This window comes from Cucumis sativus, chromosome 4, assembly GCF_000004075.3.
Source record: "Cucumis sativus cultivar 9930 chromosome 4, Cucumber_9930_V3, whole genome shotgun sequence".
Taxonomy (NCBI): domain Eukaryota; kingdom Viridiplantae; phylum Streptophyta; class Magnoliopsida; order Cucurbitales; family Cucurbitaceae; genus Cucumis; species Cucumis sativus.
The window spans coordinates 4,497,862-4,518,855 of NC_026658.2; the positions used below are offsets into that span (position 1 = coordinate 4,497,862).

Below are 20,994 nucleotides of genomic sequence, written 5' to 3' on the forward strand. Positions count from 1 at the left end.
GACCAGGACGAATTGGCATAGAGCTAGGCCATCAGGGACAATGGCGGAGGGCTACCACAGATCAAATGGGTGTTGCTATTACTTCACATTTGCTTAGGAGATATGTGAGTGTAAAAGTTGAATGATGCCATCACCTTTCAATCATCCCTTGTGGTCAGGTATGTTTAAATGCTTCCTTATTTATTTGTTGTCCTTAGTTTTATTGGTATCAAACTGACATGTTAGGCTTAAATAGAAAAAAAATTAATCTTTTTTTTCTAGAAAACTAAGCTGGTTGAATGACTCATACTGTTGAGAATTTGGTTTATATCTTTTCAAATGCTTATGGTGGTTTCCGCATTCATTTGACTTGAGGGATTTAGCATCAAAACTCTACAACTATAAAAACCGTAAATCTGAAAATTCGTGCTAGTTAGTTGGATTTTTACGACGAATCCTTACTTCCTTAGATTGAGTGTTTGAATGTGAGTTGTTGGAGGTTATTAGAAGTGGAGTATGTTTGTAGTTGGTCTTTTGTGATCAAATACCAATTTGACTTGTGGGTGGATATCTTTCTCCAGCTATTTTTTCTATTACCTTAGGGGTCCGACCTTAGCTTTCAACTTAAATTGGTTTCTTATCGAAGAGAAATGTTTTCTACAGACATTGTCACAAGTTGTGTTCCACCGGCTCAATGATGAATCATACATGTTTGAGCGACGACCATAATTACTTCATCGTCTCCAAGTTTGTTATCATGGAACATAGCATGCCACTATAGATTGTGCCTTTGCGCGCCTTTGAAACTTTTAACACAAATGTGAAATCTTATATACTTCTTGTCAGAACTAAGAACTTTTAATCGTTATATACTATATTTAATATATTGTTTTTCTTATATACTTGTTAGTTTCTTGTTAAGATATCTTTTTATATCAAATTCAGTTCATTTGATGTTTCTTTTTAAGATATAATGTCTCTTATCTATGAAATGTTGATGGACTATGAATAAAGAAAGAAATGATATTTTGAATTAGAACTTAAAATCAAACCAAAGTTATTGTTACTTTGTGTTTAATTATAAGTTTAGTTCTAAATTTAAAAGTCGGTGTATGTAAGTTTACAAAATCTATGTATGATAAACTTCTAAATTGTAATTTTTTTCTATAAATGGTTTACAATACATTTAAAATCTATTTTGAGTGGCTTCTAAACCCTTTAATTTTTTTTCAAAATAACTTATTTTCAAAATTAAAGACTTGAAAATATAATCTAAACACAATATAAATTTGATTTTTTAAAAAGAAAATTTAATGAAAAAATGATGTACATAAAATTTGACTTTGGCTTCTTAGAATTGTAATAAAAATGAAGTGAGCCTAAAAAATTGTAAAAGAGCTATCCCTATGAGCTATAAATGTAACAATGGGTACATAATAGTTGATTTTCTCACTCTCCGAAGCATTAACATAAATACCATACAATATCTTAATTATTGTCACTAATTAATTAATTGAATTAGTAAGAATAAGTTGAGTAAATAACATTTAAGTACAAATTTTTTTATAGAATATGTATAACATACATAAAATAATTACAAATATAGTACAATTTCTTTTAAAGATAAAAAGCTCATGCCTAACTACTATTTTAAAGGTATTTTTTAGGTTCTCATAATTCAAAGCCATCAATGATGTTGAAAGCCATAGATAGTACTAAAGGTTATGATAATTGATAGCTTTCAATTTGCAAAATACACTATCATTGATTACTATTAGCGATACATTATTTTATCATTAATAGTCACTAAATTGCATGAACTTTTATAAATTTTGCTATTTTGAAAAATATTTTATGCTATATCTTTTGTTTGTTTTTTGGATTGTGTAATGGTATAATTTTTCATTTAGTAAAATACATCTTTACCATAAAAACGAGTATAAAAATTAGGAGATTACCCCAAAGATAAACAAATTTTCTTTTGCACGTTGGAAATTTTCCTCCTTTTCGTCATGGGTTACGGTACCATTTCACAGGTCACCCAAAGCCTCCACCTCCTATCCTCCTTCTCCCCTTTCGAGTTTTTAAATGTAAAGGACTGAAAGAAGCATATTTTATAAAACTTGGGGGAGTAAACGTTGTGTAATTTTGCAATTTCTTTTTGGCTCACAATTTTTGTGTATAAATTAAAATGTTTTATAGGGACATTTGAACTTTATAATGTTTTCTTGGTATTCTTTCTTTCTTGATTCTTTCCGTTCAGCTTCTTTCTGGATATGTGTTATGATTTCTTTTAACTTTCTTTACGTTTGATTCCTTGTTTTTGTTTCTGGGTGTTCTTCTCAGCCCTACGTCTTGGACTTCCGTTTGTTCCGAGTTATCTTGGGCACGTTGGAGCAGTGGAAGATATGTTTCAAGGAGTGCTGGAGTTATCTTCACCAGGGGATCCCAATGTTCAAAATCTTTACCCTGCATGGGATTTTAACCAATTTCTTGCAGTCACAATCAGACAGGAAGTCAAGGTGATTTTATTGTATATAGTTCTTGCTATGCTACATAATAGGAAAAAGTATGTGCATATATTACCCATTATGCCATCTCTTTGCCTTCGGGATATTGTTGTTGTGCACATATTTTCATTTTCCAAAGTTTGAGCTTTTGGATTATTTTAGATATTGGAAACTAACCATGCAATATATTGCAAGCCCTGCATATAAGTTTCGTTTATTTCCACTGTGTTAATTTACCAATTGTTCAAGTACTTCCTAAAAGGCTTTGTGTTGATGGTCCAGAATTTGTATTACATGAATGGTAGGAGAATCGTTGTAATGGGATTGACACCTATTGGCTGTGCTCCTTTCTACCTATGGCAGTACCTTGGTGAGAATGCAGCGTGTACTGAGGAGATAAATGATATGGTTATCAAGTTCAACTTTTTCATGAGATACATGGTCGAGGAGCTCAGCATGGAGCTGCCTGATTCGAATATAATCTTCTCTGATTTGCTTCGAGGTTTAATGGATATCTTGAAGAATCATATTTGTGCTCTTCAAGGTTCAATGGATTTGAATCGGACATCTCCATGTCGAACTCTTCGATGATGTATCTCACAACAATGTCGAACTCGATAATCATATTGTTTATCTCTTCGATACACGCTCCATTCTCACTACGGTGCTACCATAAGTAGAGTGGTGCACAACCAATAGGTGCCAATCCTATTCGGATGGTTCTCCTAGCATTCACGTTAGACAAAATTCTAGAACACTAATACAAAGTCTCTTGAGAAGTTCTTTGACAGATTGATAAAATTAACATGGTGGGAATAAATGAAATTTGTATGCAGGGTTTACACTGTTGGATTAATTTTCAATATTTAAAATGATCCAAAAGTTCAAAGTTTGTCTCTCTCATTGTGTTAGTCCCTTCTTTTCCATCTAGGTTTCAACGTAACTTCGAATGCTTGTTGTGGGTTTGGTTGTTACAATGGTTGGATCATGTGCATCTCACCAAATTATGGCTTGTAAAAATGCTTCTAATCATATTTGGTGGGATCAATTTCATCCAATGAATGCAGTGAATGCTATTCTTGTAGCTAACGTGTGGAGTGGCCTCCACACGACAATGTGCTATCTAAAGAATTTGCAGGACGTGATAAACTCTCGTGGCTGAAGGATACTTTGGTCTGGCTTGTTCATTCACAAAGCTTACAACAACATATTCCAACACATTCCAACATAATACTTGTTACCACTCCACCAGTCCTCCAACATAATATTTTTTGTCGTTCCGAATCGTTTAGCAAATTGTGGAACCAAGAGAGAGAGCTATAGAGAGTCTGACGTCGAGGAACCACACATGCCAAATATATGTAAAGGATTCAACATAAAATGAAAGAACAAAGTCCTTAGGAGGAAGAAGATCCCAAATATTCCACACAAGGGACAGAAAGTTCAATAGAGGTGGTGATTTCTCTAAACATGGAACTATACTTTTTGTTTTTTGCGTTTTGTTTTTTTTGTTTCTGTTTTCATTGTTTGGTTATGTAGACAACAAATATTTTGAACATGGAGCTTTTGTATTGTGTATAAACTCTTGGCTCTTAATACAACTGTATTAGTTTCTCTTTTAGGTGGTAATATCATGTAATAAATATTATTCTATATTTGTGTTCTTTCTGCATGGTTCTTTCTTTTCTTTTAGATTTAATCTCCCTATAAACGATTAAGAAGGACAATTAAGAAGTTGATCATTTTATGTTAGATTAAGTATTGAATTTTATGTTAAAATCAGTAACTTTTAGATTTATTGCAACACATGCTTGAATTTTATAACGTTTTCTAATACATGAAATTGAGGTGCACGAACATTATATTATTGGTACAATAAATCATATGTATAAATGTATTTTATTTGTATTTGTGCCTTTTAGAAGTGTTTTTTTTAGTATTATATATAAAAAGTTCATTATTATATAACCAAGAATGTAACAGTTAAAAAAGAGTTTGGATCTTTTGAAATTTACAAGATATACCAGATTTTAGATTAAGATGTATAATTATATTCATTGTTTGATTCCATTTTTATTACTTTAAAAAAGAAATTGATTTATTGACAAGCATGTGCAAGTTTTTTATTCTTAATTGAAGTTTAGCTCTTCGAGTTTAATCTAAACTCTAGATTACATGTCATTCTTGTGAAAACTTTACATACAAAAAACTGACTTTGAGAGTGTATATACACGACCAAAATATAAGCAATCATATTATTTCAATCTCTATCCGTTACCAAATAGACACCAATCACCACCATACTTCTAGAAAGCAAGCATAGCATTAGGAATTCTTCTGCAAGTTTTTTATGTCACTGTTTCTTATATGTGTGTTTATGTTGGAGAAGTGGTTGAGCAGTAACAAGAAGTTAGATTCTCATTCAATATAATGTCTATGGTTCTTCAGGATTTCCATGGAAATCAAAAAGCAAATCACAGACCATTATACTCGAATCAGGCATCTCCATGTCGAGCTCTATAACGATGTATCGCATGACAATATCAAACTTAATAATCATATTGTTTAAGGATAGTTGCAAATTTAGCCATTAGTTTCAAAATAATTAAGTATATAACAATATTTTAAAAAATTTGCAAATATTGCAAAATTTGTCAAATTCTATGAATTATACAAGTCTATCACCGATAGACTATGTTGTAAATATTGGTTTATCACTGATAGATCATACGGGTCTATCAATGATACAAGTCTATTTTACAATCTTTTTAAATATTGCTATATTCTTAATTATTATTTCAAATGACCATCCATTATAATTACTCTATTGTTTATCTCTTCAATACATGCTCCATTCTCACTACTGTGCTGCCATAAGTAGAGTGGTGCACAACTAATATGTGACAATCCTATTACAATAGTGCTAATAGTTCTACTAGCATTCACGTTATACAAAATTTTATATCACCAATACAAAGTCTTTTGAGTAGTTATTTGCCAGATTGATTTAAGTGACATGGTGCCAATAAAGAATAAATGAAATTTATATACAAGCTTCAGATTGTTGGGTTAATTTTGAATAATTGAAATGATCGAAAGACTTAAAATTTGAAAATGAAGATGTATGCACAATAGGTAGTAATGTCGCTATATACATTTTTTTCTATTATATAATAAGAAGTATATAATCAAATCAGATTGATTTCTAATCTTAGAAACTAGTTTTACTAATAATTTTCTAAATTTTTGTTGTTTGTAAATATAATAAAATTTTTAGAAGATATGATATTCGTTATGAAATTTAGTTATATTTATAAATAGTTTTGGATAATTTTTTCATTTTATTTGAAATAAATTCACAATTTAGAAATTAAAGTTTGTAATTATTTTTTTATTTAAAAAAAAAAGGATAAAATTTGGTTTTACATAAACCCCGTCTCCTTCAACCTCTTCCTATCTCGGGTTTCCACTTTTCAAGCAGAAGAGAAATGAAGGTGATTTCCATAGCTCTATTGAGTTCTCTCGTGGTCTTCACTTTAAAAATCTATGATATTTGATTCCTCTTTCTTGTTCTTCACAAATGGCCTCCATTGATTCACTGTTATCTCCAAGGGTCTTCCTTCCACAATCCTCCTTCAACCCACTCACTCCTCGTCTGAACCATCTACAAACTCAGCGTTTCAATTTCACTCGGAATCCCAGAACGCCATTTTTGTTTCTTCACCCAAACAGGTTTGCTTTCTGTTTGGCAGTTTCAAAATCTTCTGATTCACCGTCACAGTCCTCCGGTGGCGATAAAGCTGCCCAACATGATTTTGTAACCAGGGTTTTGAAGGAAAATCCCAGCCAATTGGAACCCAGGTATTTAATTGGCGATAAATTGTATACTTTGAAAGAGAAAGAGTATTTGAGTAGAAAATTGGAGGTGGGTGTGTTTGATTTTGTGGTCAAGTGGTTGAATTCGAGAAAGAAATCGAAGGAGGAGGGCATTGAGGGTCGTAATGAGGGTGGAAATAAGAGTGAGGATGTGTATTTGAAAGACATCTTGAGAGAGTATAAAGGGAAGCTTTATGTGCCTGAGCAGGTTTTCCGTTCAGAGTTATCGGAGGGAGAAGAATTTGATAGAAGTCTTGAGGCGTTGCCGAAAATGAGCTTTGAGGATTTTGTGAAAGCTTTGGAGAACGACAAAGTCAAATTGTTAACTTCAAAGGAGAGTAGAGCTACCTTTTATGGCAGCATGTTCAGAGATTTTATTGTCGATTTAAAGGAAATTCCAGGTGAAAAGAGCTTGCAAAGAACTAGATGGTAAACTTGACTAGCTTACATCCTTTCTTCTTGATTCTTTCTCTATTTGTTCTAATAAATATGCTTTTACCAGGGCGTTAAGGCTTGATGAGACTGAAATCCAAACAGTATTGGAGCAGTATACAGGTCCGCAATACCAAATTGAGTCGCATACCTCGGTAGGCAATCAATTTCTCAAACTAGTTTTAGTTTTGACAGGTCGAGTTAAGATTTGTAAGGTTGCAGAATCTCTTTGCTCTGAAATTTTTTTCACTTTTATCAGGAATTTCCATTTCACCTACGATCTTACTTGAACACGATATGTTCTATAGGTTGTACGGTTATCTTCATTCATCCAAATCCGATAGTGGGGTTTTTTCTCTTATACAAAAGAATATACATGTATTTTTTAAAATCAGAGTTGAACCTAGCTTGGGATTGTGTGTTTCAATTGGAATGTGTATCCTAGTTTTTGTATAGGGTATTTCATCATATTGGAATCTCTTCTTCACATAAAAATGATTTTCTATTTCACAAAAGGAATATGAAAAGAGGCTAGAAGATTTGATGTTTATGAAAAGAGGCTAGAAGATCTTATGTTTATCTTCCTTGATATCTTGATTCTTATGATACAGTCTTGGGTGGGAAAATTGCCCAATTACCCTCATCCCGTAGCAAGTCAGATATCTAGCAGAATGATGGTAGAGCTTGGAGTAGCGACTATTATGATAGCTGCTGCAGCGTTTCTTATTGGAGGGTTCCTAGCTTCTGCTGTATTTTCTTTTACCGGTTTTGTCTTTTTTACTGTGGTAAATGTTGTATGGCCAATAATCAGACCATTTCTTAAGCTTTCTCTTGGTCTGATCTTTGGCATTTGTGAGAGGGTTTGGGATAACGTTGGTGATTTTTTTGAATATGGAGGGGGGTTTTCCAAGCTTCAAGAGGTTTTCATTTACTGTGGTATCTCTGACAGTCTTGAGCTTATTGTACCAATTTCAACCATTGTTTTAATCATGGTTCTTCTTCTTCGCTTTACACTTTCAAGAAGGCCCAAGAATTTCCGCAAGTGGGTATGTCCTTTTCTATTCATTTTTCCACCTGTGTTATTGCTTTCTGTGCATTTACATCTTTTTCAAGTGTTGGAGGTAAAAATAATATTGACATCTTTCTTACTTCTATGCCACCGTGTCCAAAGATCAATGACAAAGAAAGAATTTCTCATTTTGATGGAAAGTGTATGAACTATTATCTTTTCCTTGCTTTCTTTATCATGTAGGATCTTTGGCAAGGGATTGATTTTTCACGCTCCAAAGCAGAAGCTCGTGTTGATGTTAGTACTCATTTCAAGTTCTTATAGCCTCTTAGAGTAAAAGATATATATCCTAAGCACCATCCTGTTGCTCTCGAATGAAAATTTTCAGGGTTCAACTGGAGTCAAGTTCAGTGATGTAGCAGGAATTGACGAAGCTGTAGAGGAACTCCAAGAGGTACTTAGCCATCAGTTGAGGCCTCACCCATCCTTCCTTTGCTTTATTAATTTCATTTCTATCGCTCTATGCTCAAAATAAACAATGGGATCTTTCATAATTTTGTCTTACGAAGAGAGGACACATTTCAACGTATATCATAATATTTATGATGAAATTTGAACCAGCATGTAAAGTTTTCTTTCCTTGCTAGAAATGTGTGCGCTCAAGCTCTTTGTTATTATGTTAATTTTATATAGATGAAGATGCAGGGGAAATGGGAAAAGATGGGAATGATTGGAGGAGTTGAAACTCATAAGTCAGATGTCCTGATACTGACAACTACATTTTTCTTAACAGAAATGGAAATTTAAACTTTTATTAGGACATATGGAAGAGGAGCTGTGCAAAATAACAAAAAATATACAAGTTACAATAAAAGGTTTCAGTTGTTGAAAAAACTATATTCATTCCTTTAGTATTGAAGACTTGCAATCCGATTTTTACACCTTATTCATGTGAATTCCCTGGGAATAAGATTTCACTTTTATGTCATTTATCTTGTCGTTGGCAGTGATTTTGTATCTGGTCAATAGGCTTCTCATCTCAATTTACTATTTCAATGATGTACGTTGATATATTTATTGTTGCTTGAAAGCTGTAAGTTTTAATCAAGTGGTGGATTTACCCTTTTATTACTATCCTGTTTAGTTGGTGAGATACTTGAAGAATCCTGAATTGTTTGACACAATAGGCATAAAGCCTCCTCATGGAGTTCTTTTGGAAGGACCTCCTGGCTGTGGTAAGGTTAGTTTCACTCCCTCTAGATCTGGAAATATTTGAGCTGTAATATTCATTTACACAAATTTAACTCCAGCCACATATTTCAGACGTTGGTGGCCAAGGCCATAGCTGGTGAAGCTGGTGTTCCATTTTACCAAATGGCTGGATCCGAGTTTGTTGAAGTTCTAGTTGGTGTTGGTTCTGCTCGTATTAGAGATCTATTTAAGAGAGCGAAGGTGATACTTCAGTTCTCAGCACCTTGGCACTTTTTTAGTAACAGTTTGAAGTATCTTCTTATATTCAATAAGTTATATGTGTTCAAGCCATGATTAAAAGCAACTTTAACTCTTCCAATAGTATATCTTTTTCTTAGGTCATTCATTATCATTTGGGAACTCCTTAACTGATAAGCTTGTAGGACCTCATGTAAGGTTTTTGTTTTTAAGCTTAGATGGTTTGCCTCATTGGCTAATCTTTGTCCAGGTTTTGGTGAAAGTTGGGGTTTTCTCAGTAGTAGTTTGAAAATGAAAAATTGACTCAGCGTAGCTGTTTCAAATAACTATGTACGTAGTTTAAGTGCAGAGTGTCACTTGTCTGTTGTTTCTAAAGTCGGTTATCTATGTTGTCTATATGCAGGTAAACAAACCTTCAGTTATCTTCATTGATGAAATTGATGCCTTGGCAACTAGGTATTCAGGACATTGAACTTCTTTGTTTTATTTTAGTTAATAGATTACATTTAATATATCACACTATATGACATGTTATCTTGTGCAATGGCCAGTGTCTATCATTTGGGCTTGGGGTTCACGCCCCCATGTTGAGAACTTTATAACTTGGTTGAAATCTCTCTAAAAGTTAGTGGGGTCTCAACATCCCATATTATTGGATATTAGATTCCATTTATTCTGTTAATTTATTTTCATGTCTTTTCTTTTAAGCAACAACCAAAAGACCAGAATAACTATTTTCATCTATATTCATTCTTATAAATACTATCATGTCTCAGGCGTCAGGGAATTTTCAAGGAATCTACAGATAATCTCTACAATGCCTCTACTCAAGAGAGGGAAACCACATTGAACCAACTTCTTACAGAGCTTGATGGATTTGATACTGGAAAGGGTGTTATATTTTTAGCTGCCACGAATAGAAGAGATCTGTTAGATCCTGCGCTTCTTCGACCGGGTCGTTTTGATCGAAAGGTTCAATTTTTTGCTTCATGAATGTAATGGCTTGTTTTTCTGCCTGGGGAAAATGAATACAGAAAGATATCAAATGTGCTTTTCAAATATTCTTGAAATCAAGTGTTTCTGAATGCATGGCATCATTTAAGAATTTGAATACATATGCATTCAAATTAAAGATTATTCATGATGATGGATGACCTGCTAATCTTTTTAAATATGTTTTCCCTGGCAAATAAACAAAAATTTCCTGCTAATATTATGTGTTGTGTTTATGCATATAATATATAAAACATAAAAGGTATACAGCATGTGAGCATACTTGTATGATTCTGCTTGTTTGTCTATACTGCTAAGTACCTTCTTGGGCCATTCTGTGTAGATAAAAATTTGTCCCCCGGGTGCAAAAGGAAGACTCGATATCTTGAAAATTCATGCAAGCAAAGTGAAGATGTCACACTCTGTTGATCTAAGCATCTATTCACGAAATTTACCTGGTTTGTTCTTTTTTTGCTTTTTATATCGATCTGTAACTTTGTTTCTTGAATTGACATATCAAATAACCAGGTTGGTCGGGAGCAAAGTTGGCTCAACTTGTCCAGGAAGCTGCTCTTGTTGCTGTGAGGAAAGGGCATGAATCTATTTTCCAGTCAGACATGGACGATGCAGTTGACAGGCTCACTGTGGGACCAAGACGGATTGGCGTAAAGCTAGGTCATCAGGGACAATGCCGGAGAGCTACCACAGAAATGGGTGTTGCTATAACTTCACATTTGCTTAGGAGATTTGAGAGTGCAAAAGTTGAATGCTGCGATCGCATTTCAATCATCCCTCGTGGTTGGGTCCGTTCAAATGCTTCCTTATTTATTTGTTGTGATAAAATTTCTTTAGCTTCATAGATGTCAAACTGCCATGTTAGGCTTAAATAGGAAAAAAACCAATCTTTTTTTCACTTTTTTCTAGAAAACTAAACTGGTTGTCTAACTCATACCGTTGAGAAGTTTGGTTTATATCTTTTCACATGCTTACGGTGGTTTTCACATTCATTTGAATTGAAGGATTTAGCATCAGCTGTAAATCTGAAATTTTGTGAGTCAGTTGGGTTTTTATGAGGATCCTTACTTTCTTAGTTTGAGTATTTGAATGTGAGTTCTTGGAGGTTATTAGAAGAAGTGGGGTATGTTTGTAGTTGATCTTTTGTGATCAAATGCCAATGAAGTACTTTGCTGTAAACACTTTTTGACTTGTGGGTGGATATCTTTCTCCAACTCTCTTTTCTATTGGCTTAGTGGTCCGGCCTTAGATTGTAACTGAAATTGGTTTCTTATTGAAGAGAAATATTTTCTGCAGACATTGTCACAAGTTGTGTTCCGCCGACTCGATGATGAATCATACATGTTTGAGCGACGACCACAATTACTTCATCGTCTTCAGGTTTGCTAACATGGAACCTAACATGCCACTTTAGATTGTTCCTTTGTGTGCGCCTCTTTTTGATCATCTGAAACTTTTAAGACGAACGTTTATCTTTCTGTAGGTTTTCCTTGGAGCCAGGGCAGCGGAGGAGGTCATATACGGTCGGGACACATCAAAGGCATCTGTTAGCTATCTTGCTGATGCCTCTTGGCTTGCTCGTAAAATCATAACAATGTCAGTTACAGTTAACAGACCTTGATTTTTTAACTGATTTTATATTCTTCGCTTTACATGGATGGTTGCTTCTCCTCTGTAGTTGGAATTTGGAAAATCCCATGGTAATACATGGGGAACCGCCACCATGGAGGCGGGAAGCGAATTTCATTGGTCCAAGATTGGATTTCGAAGGCTCCCTTTACAACGACTACAATCTAACCGAACCCCCGCTGAATTTTAATTTAGACGACGAAGTTGCTCGGAGAACTGAAGCACTCATACGTGACATGTATGATAGGACATTGGCTATGCTCCAGAGGCACCACGCAGCATTGCTTAAAGCCGTGAAGGTAAATAAACCAATCATGTCTAAAAGCAGTCAAGGTTCGAGTCTTCTGTTTTATACAATTCGTCTTCAACCTTGAACCTTTTTCTGGAACGGAATGGCAGGTTCTCATCACCCAGGAGGAAATAAGTGGAGAAGAAATCGACTTCATTCTAGACAATTACCCTCAACAAACACCTATCAGCGTTGTTTTGCAAGAGGAAAACCCTGGGAGCCTCCCATTTGTAAAACGAAAACGAGAAAATGAACAGGAACGAGAACAAGAACGTGATTTTGAGTACGGTGCCATTCCTCAGTCTGCGATCATCGAAGCTTGAGAAGGATGCAAAACCTGTATGTGAAATTAGCAACTGATTATGGGGCACCATGACCTCTCTTTGCATAGCATCATCAGTTTTTTAGGCTTCAAGATGGTAGCAGCTAAATTGAGATGGCAAGTATTGCCATATTATTTTCTCAAAATTCACATTTTTTATAATAAATTCTCATAGGTTGAATTTACAATTATGAAGTCAATATTACATACTCTGTAGGTAGAACTTTTGAACTTTATATACTATATTTAATATTTTCTTTATCTTATATGTTCGGTAGTTTCTCATCAAGATCTTTGTATTAATAAAATTTCAACTTCTTGGTTCAAATTCAATATCAAATTTATTTCATTTGATGTTTTTTTTTAAGATATAATGTCTCATTCTATGAAATGTTTATCAATTATGAATAAAGAAAGGATGGTTTGACTTAGAACATAGAGTTATTATTATTTTGGGTTAAATTATAAGTTTAGTACTAACTTTGTGTTTTCAAGTTTATGAAATTTTGTGATAAATTGAAATTTATGTCTAATGAAGTTCTAAGTTGAAATTTTGTCTAAAAGATATTAATGTTTAAATATTAAAAACAAGATCAAATCTACATAAGATTTTAGAACTAAATTTTTAGAATTGTAATAAAATGAATACAATCAAAAACATTAACAAACAAATTACAGAACTTTTATTTTTGGAAAAAAGTGAAAGTAGTAAAAAGAAGGATAATTTTCAGGGAAAAGAAAAAAAGAGAGGAAAAAGCTATGTCTAAGAGCTATAAATGTAAGTGTGTACATAGTACATGCTTTTCTCACCCCTCAAGAACTAACATAATTAGCATATAATATCTTAATTATTCTCACTAATTAATGAAATTAATAAGTGCAAATTATATAAATGATACTTAAGTAAAAAAATTAATAGAATATACAGATAAGATAATTATATATGTGAGTTCAAAAATTGATAAAAGACTAAAAAGTTTATGTTCAATTTTAAAAGGTTTCTTTTTTATTTCTCAAAATTGAAAGTTGTGAATAAGATTGATGGCTAATGACTTTCAAATTGAAAAATATGCTATCAGTTGCTATGACTGATATCAGCTATCAATGATAGTTTCTATCATCGCGAATCGTTAAATGGCGGATTTGATATTTTAAAAATTTTGCTATTTTTTCAAATATTCTATCGTTGTGCTATACTTTTGGAAAAATGATAAAAACGACACAGTTTAGATTTTGTATTTTAAAAGTAACGTACTTTTAAAAAAGTTACATTTTTGTTTTTCTCAAGCATTCTTGCCCATAATTGACCCCAAGATATAATGTAATTTTATGTGCTAAAGATTTGTTTCGAGTTTTTATAAACATAGTAAAATGCATCCCGGGATTAATTTTTCAGTTGGGACAAATTTCTTCATAACCGAAAATATTATCATTATTTTTAAAAAAATGAAAGGGCTTGCTCAAGAAATTTCACCACCAACTCTCAAGAATTTTTTTATAATTGTTTGAACTCTCTCATTTCCTTCCTCCTACATTTCATATCTTTCGAAGCCATAAAAAAAAAAAAAAAGAAAGAAAGGTGAATATAGCTTACCGTTGTTTGTAAATTACATTTTTATTGTCATTTGCATACTGATTAGGCTAGCAATTGTTTCTTTTAGGTATTTTCGTACGTTATCTCGATTCTTATTTAAAGATCTCAATCGAGTTGTTTTATATTTGACACGAGATTGGTATAGAATTGTAAATCTCGGTCGAGTTTTAATGATTTCACCTCGAGATTTTTGTTATAATTTTACTTTTTCTTTACATATTTGCAACATGCCTAATGTATTTGTTTGTTTAGGTGAAAAATGAAAAGAGATTGATAAAGAATATGTTGGAGGTCAAATGAAAGGGTTGAATGTCAACATTGGTATAAAATTGAAGGAGTTTTTAGGAGAAATTTATAGAATTAGTGGGATAAATTTGGCTAAGTATGAGTTGATTATGAGCTGCTTGTATAACGTGAAACCTTTTATATCTGTTTTATTATTAGTAACCAAAAAGATCTTCAAATATTTTTTAACCGGTAATGATGTATCTTAAATAGCGATTTTGGTTTCGAAGGTATTAATATCATCATGTCAATGTAGAAGTACTTCAAAGTCATTTACTATTCCAATGGTCCAAAAAAATTAAATTATTGTCACATGAGTCCAACGTTTAGTTAATCCTAGAGTACAATAGTGTCTTGAATGAGGTCCGAGATTTGAGTTCATGGACTACTAACATGTGTCCTTTAGAGCTACGAGATGATACATATGGATTGGTTAGTATGGTACATATATAGAGTCATGGGACGATTATGAGATGTTGACATGGATGTTGAGACGTTTGAGGAATCTGAGACAGATGTTAGTCCTCATTCTGAAAATCATATGCAACTGATAAACGATCATATATCGATTGCAACAAATGTTGAATGTCCGTTTAGTGTAGAATCAAGTGAAGAAAGAGGACATGTGGGTGATAGAAACCCAACTCGGGATGATCAGTCGATGTGTTAGTGGATAGTGACGACAAACAATCAATTAATGTTAAGAAGCGAAAGTGTATTGAAAGATTGATGGATTGCACTATTGTCGTCTCAATTGAGTCATACCTTAAAAAATATCTAGGTTGGTTATTTGTTTTTAAGTAAGAAAGACTTAGTGAAGAAACTGTATGTATTTTCCATTGAGAAGAACTCTCAGGGTCGTGTTCATAAATCAAATAAGAAGTTATATGTGGTAAGATGCATCAATCCTGTTTTTTTATTTTTTTAAAAAAACTAAGAGCCATTAAAATGAAAGATTTTGATATGTTGAAAGTTTCTAAGTGTGCTAGTACTCACACACGTCAAAAGATTTTACGAAACCAAGATTACAAGCAAGCCAAGAGTTGGATAATTTCTGAATTAATTGAGTCGAAGTATACCAAGATGTTAGTCGTAGTCATAGGCTGAGAGAAATAATTCAAGTTTTTTGAAGGAATACGAGGTAGACATTACTTATGTGAGTCCGTGGAGGGCTAAAAGAGATGCATTGTCCATGGTCAGAGATTCCCCTAAAGAATCTTACACTTCGTTAGTTCGGTATGGAAAAGCGTAGAAGATTTGTAATCCTGGTACTCACTACAATTTGGAGACAGAACCCGATGATCATTTCAAGTACATGTAAATGGCAGTTGAGGTATTTGTTAGAGGTCTTTTAAATTGCATTAGGCCGGTCATCAGGGTTGACGCTACACATTGCAAGGGGAAGTATAAGGGTATCATGCTCGTAGCGATGTCCATTGACTCTAATAAGCAAGTATATCCGATGACTTTTGGGTTGAGTGATAAGGAAAATGATGAGTCATGGACGTGATTCATGAGAAGATTACAAATAAATATCAATGTTATCAATGAAGTAGTGTTTGTATCTGACCGCTACAAGAGTATTGCCAAACCCACAGCGTTAGTCTTTCTAGATAATTTCCACCCACTGTGTATATCCATCATTTGAGTTTGAACTTTATGACAAAATTCAACAAGGATAACATTTGTTAATTTTATGTTAGACGCCAAAGCATGTCGTGAGTCAGTGTTTCAATATTACTATAACAAGTTGGCTTCATACAAGGGAGTTCAAAGGCATCTGACCAAAGTAGGGTTGTCAAGGTGAGCCCGTGTATACCAAGGTGGGTATGAGTTATGATTAGATGACTACTTATATCGTGGAGTGCATCAACACAGTTTTAAAGGATACACATACACTACCTATCACCACTTTCTTGAACCACCTGGTGTGCACTAAGAATGGTTCTCTGAACGTAGAAAAATAGCGTCACAACGAGATTCATTATTGTCTGACCATGGGAAATCTCTGATTAAGCTAGCTAATTTAAGTCCAGAGGGCATATAGTGTGATCTATTTACCAACACAAGTTGGAGATTATAGAATGTCATCTAAACGTTTGCATCAATTTACATGAAAGAACTTGCATGTGCAGGAAGTTCGATTACTATGAAATCATGTGTTCACATGCACTTGCTGCTTGTAGGGTCAGGAACATCGACCCATACACCTTATGCTCCAATGCATACGTCGTCACATCTTGGTTGGTCAGTTGTTACGTTGAACCTTATAGATGTTATCACTAAAAACATTTAATTTGAGAAATATGTTATCAGTTGATATAATTAATAACGACTATTAGTGATAAATGAAAGGAAGAATAACTTTAAATGAGAAATATGATATGAATTGTTATAATTAGCTACTATAGATGATAAGTGCTATTGTGATGACTTCCAATTTAAGAAATATGATATTAGTTGCTATCACTAATATCGTCTATTAGCGATGTTGCTATCAATTGATATTTCTAATAGCTACTATAAGTAATTTTTCTATATTGCTATCAACGGAAAATGATATCACTAACATTATCTATCAACGATTGTATTATAAGGATATCACTAATAGCAACTATAAGCAGTATCATTGGAATGATGTTTTTTTATAAGTGATATCTCTTTGATAAACATATCAATTTTGAATTAATAAGGTTTAATTAGACTATCAATTGATATTTTTGATAGCAACTATCAATGATATTCTTCTATTTATCATTTGTAATATCTATCAGGGATAGCAACAGAAGAACATTACTGATAGTATCTACAAGTAATATCCCTAATAGACTACTACATATCATCGATATCAATGTCATGCTACTCTAAAGTGATATTGTGGTTGTTTTTTTTTTAGCATAAATGAACAAAGAAAGAGATCAAATTAGCATGCTATCAGTAATAACCTTGAATCCCATATAATATACTATCCATATGATAGCTTCTATCGTTGATAGTATAAATGAAATTTATATAGTTACAACTTTTGTTGAGATAGATGATTGATTGAAGTTATACTATCAACATTTATATTATGAAGAAATTCAAAATGCAAGTTATCAGCGATGTATAAATTCATGAAAAATATAGTGACATATTAGATATGATGTGATGGATAGATGTCGTCATTGTTAATATAAGAAGAAGGAAACAAAATCGACATTTAAAAAAAATCTACCATATGACGGGTAAAAAATTAATATTTTTGCAAATATTATTCTATTGTGATATAGATAATATTTGTTTTACAATGTGTGCTCTATGTTGCAATTTTCCAATTTCCAATTAATAAAAATGCATTTTTACAAAAGAAAAAACGAGTTAAAATTACGAAATTACCCTCCACGAAAAACAAACTGACTGACAGAGAAGTTTCACACGTTGGGAATTTTCCTCCTTTTCGTCGTCTGTTACGATACCATTTCACGGGTCACCCAAAACCTCCACCTCCTTCTTCCGCCCTTCCGATACCGAAGAAATTCCGGCTCCGTCACCAGAGATCATTTCCCCCACCGTCATCTCCCTCGCCTGCCAACGCATTTCATCTTCCTAACTCCACAGTTGACCATATTTTCCATACTTCGCCTTCTCTCGGCGACGGCGCGTTTTCACACCTTCCGCTGAAACCCGACGCGACAAATTTTCTTAGGGTTTCATGTTTTGTACGGTTGAACGTTATACAGACGCTTTCATGTCGTTTGAATGGAGATTGTTTCTTCTGCCACCATTGCCTTGTCGTCCCAACCCTTTCCTATAGCTGCGATTGTTACTTTTCTTTGTTTTCTTCTTGCTATTTTCGTTGCCGTTCGATTGGTTTCTGTTCCTTACATTAGAAGGACGAAAACTCTACAATCGGAGAGCGTGGGTACGAGGAATTGTAATTGTACTTGTTCGCTTAACGGTGGTGTGGTTATTAGGGGTTTGGACCCCAGGGCTGAGATTACTTCTTCGACTAGTACGAGTATGCCTTATTTGAACGGTCGTGCAGTGGAAGTATTGGAGAAGGCGCCGGTAGTTGTTACGGAGCGGCAGACGGGCGCTTCGATGATGGAGCAGTTAGTGCCGGAGATTACTACGCACGCTCTTAGTTACTTGGATTATCCCAGCCTATGCCGTCTGTCCATGACTAATTCTTTGATGCGCAAAGCCGCAAATGATGATAATGCCTGGAAGGCGCTTTATCATAAGGTACAGATTAGGTTTGATCTTCTTTTGTACGGTTTTCGTTGGCTAATTTATCTTTCTTCTTGAATATGAGTGCCGGGGAAGAAACACGAAAGGGAAGATAGAATCTCTGTTCTTGGGAATATTGTTATGAAACTTTCCTGTCCTTATCTCGTGTACATTTACTCAACGTCTTTTTGTAATTCTTGAAGGGAACGAATTGACTGTATTAACTTTTATATTTCAAGTAATGGGATCGTTTCAATTGATGGGTTGTGGCCGAAGATTGCAAGAACTATCTCTATGCTTTCCTTGTTGTATTGTTGTTGATGTTTAAATCTATTTAGGATTCTCTGGGGCTAAAACAACCTTTCCATGAAATCTTTTAGGACTTCACACTGGAACAGGATACTGTAACTCCAATTAATGGGTGGAAGTCTTATTATGCTGCAACAAGAACAATTATGAATATCAATGCCCAATTCTATAACATCATCAGAGACAGGTCTCTTCAAGCGATGAGTCGTTTTTGGTTGAATGCAGATTATGTGAAGTGTATTCATGCTTCAGGAGAATTCTTTTCCGGGTATTTACCTTATTGTCTTATTTTTAGCATGATATCAGATTGCTGCTTCTTAAGGCTAACTAAATTAGCAAACATGGTCAACATTTGCTTCTATAGACTTGTGATTCTGTGAAGTTGCATATATTGCTCTCTTTTCTTTTTTGTCTTCTTATATGATCTTTAATTTTCTAAGCATTTTTACTGAGAAGGTGATATACAAGGGATAGTTAGAAATGACTCTAGGCTTATGATTACTGTCATATGCGTGTTTTGGATTACCTGAATTTCATGAATTTAAGTTTTTCTTTATATAAGAACATTTGTCCAGAATTACTTTTTTACTATGTTGGACCGGCAATTGACCTTGACCTTGTCTCTCTACTCTTTAGTATCACTTGAATGTGGCTGTATCCTAATGTTTCTTGATGGGGAAGAATTTTGACCATGCCTATGGGCATGGGTAACTAGATTATGTGATTCAGATACTGAAGAATGTTTCTTGTAATCCACTTCAGCCTTATCGAGTTCAATTTCTGATAATTTTGCAAATAACCTTTGCGATGAACAATGACACTTTTGATAGTTCTTGGTTGAACTATATTGAAGGGATTGAATCTTGAGCTTGTCAAGTTGCCGATATCTAGATGTTTACACTATTTATGCATGTTATGTGATGCAACAACTCTTTGAATTCCTGTTATATGTTGAATTAAGGCTTTCAAATAAATTCACATATAATCCGGTACTTACTATGTTTTGGGATTTCTTTCTACAGGTATAATGCCGTAGTTCAAAGTTGGCAGGTTGCATTTAATTGGGAACAAGGGATTAATTTTCAGGTCCGTGACGTACGGGCTCGTGTGCTTACCGATATGGCTTGGGTTAGCATGAAAACCTATGTTGACATGGATACAGGGCCATTCAACGTAACCAACATTTACGAGTTTCATAATGGTCGATGGTACATGGTGCATCATCACAGCTCTGTAATGCTTATTGTTGGGGAGATGGAACAACAAATGGTTCATGGCTAACAGATTGAAGATAGAAGAGAAAGTAAAGCATGGAAAAAATATACAATACTAGGTGGTACAAAGATAGGGTGGTGTTTGGTAGAAGAAGCAAGATTTAAAGGAAAAAGAAAAAAAAGTCTTGTCCATTACTTTTAATCAACACCATTTTAACTGTTCCAACCTCAGTTTTGCTTGATCTGTGTTGATTGATCCCTTTTTTTCTTTCGAAGTATTTTTTTTTTCATCCATAGTTTGATTCCATGCTGAAGGCTGAAATGGCTGTGCATGTGTTTCCAGCAATGAAGGAGTAGTCATTAACAAAAATTACCAAATGTTTGTACTTCATTTTTCTTAAATCTTGCTATTGAGATGCTCAATTAACTCCATGACAGGTACCCGACTTGTTCAGTAAGTCTGTATAAAAGGAAGGATAAGAAAAAAGAACGCTGTAACAATTTTAATGTAAATGTGTAAGCTTTCTTGTTTTGGAACTCCATTGTTGGAGCAATTGTAAATACATCTTTGTTGGTGAAGGTTTAATATCATATGAGTTTTTTTTAACTCAAATGTTCTAGGTTCTGTGTGAAAAGAGCTTGCAAACAATGTTCAAATTCTTTTGTTTTGTTATCTACTTTTTTACGTTTGTTTTTTAAGTACAAATTGAAGATGAGAGATTTGAATTCGAATTTATTGGTAAGTACACCACCAAAAATTGATTGCTAAAAAATAATTTAAAATTAACTTTTTATGGAAAGATAATTGCTTTATCCACCAAACTAATCAATTTAACTTTCCTAATAAATTAGGAATCTGAATTTATATCTCTAACTC

At 33.7% G+C, this 20,994-nt stretch overlaps 2 protein-coding genes across 2 annotated transcripts; both read left to right on the top strand.

The window, feature by feature from the left end:
* Positions 1 to 5,925: 5,925 nt before the first annotated feature.
* Positions 5,926 to 12,833, top strand: LOC101214425 (probable inactive ATP-dependent zinc metalloprotease FTSHI 1, chloroplastic). Its single transcript, XM_011654919.2, has 15 exons — positions 5,926 to 6,794; positions 6,868 to 6,952; positions 7,409 to 7,843; positions 8,050 to 8,103; positions 8,195 to 8,260; positions 8,951 to 9,046; positions 9,130 to 9,258; positions 9,659 to 9,711; positions 10,032 to 10,227; positions 10,592 to 10,706; positions 10,777 to 11,051; positions 11,560 to 11,643; positions 11,747 to 11,859; positions 11,942 to 12,191; positions 12,292 to 12,833. Exons 1-15 carry the CDS (start codon positions 6,070 to 6,072, stop codon positions 12,502 to 12,504), a joined length of 2,889 nt encoding a protein of 962 aa, XP_011653221.1. The 5' UTR covers positions 5,926 to 6,069; the 3' UTR covers positions 12,505 to 12,833.
* Positions 12,834 to 17,664: 4,831 nt separating this feature from the next.
* On the top strand, positions 17,665 to 20,724 carry LOC101214184 (F-box protein SKIP8). The gene is made up of 3 exons (XM_004148965.3): positions 17,665 to 18,609; positions 18,975 to 19,171; positions 19,926 to 20,724. Exons 1-3 carry the CDS (start codon positions 18,124 to 18,126, stop codon positions 20,182 to 20,184), a joined length of 942 nt encoding a protein of 313 aa, XP_004149013.1. The 5' UTR covers positions 17,665 to 18,123; the 3' UTR covers positions 20,185 to 20,724.
* Positions 20,725 to 20,994: the final 270 nt, after the last annotated feature.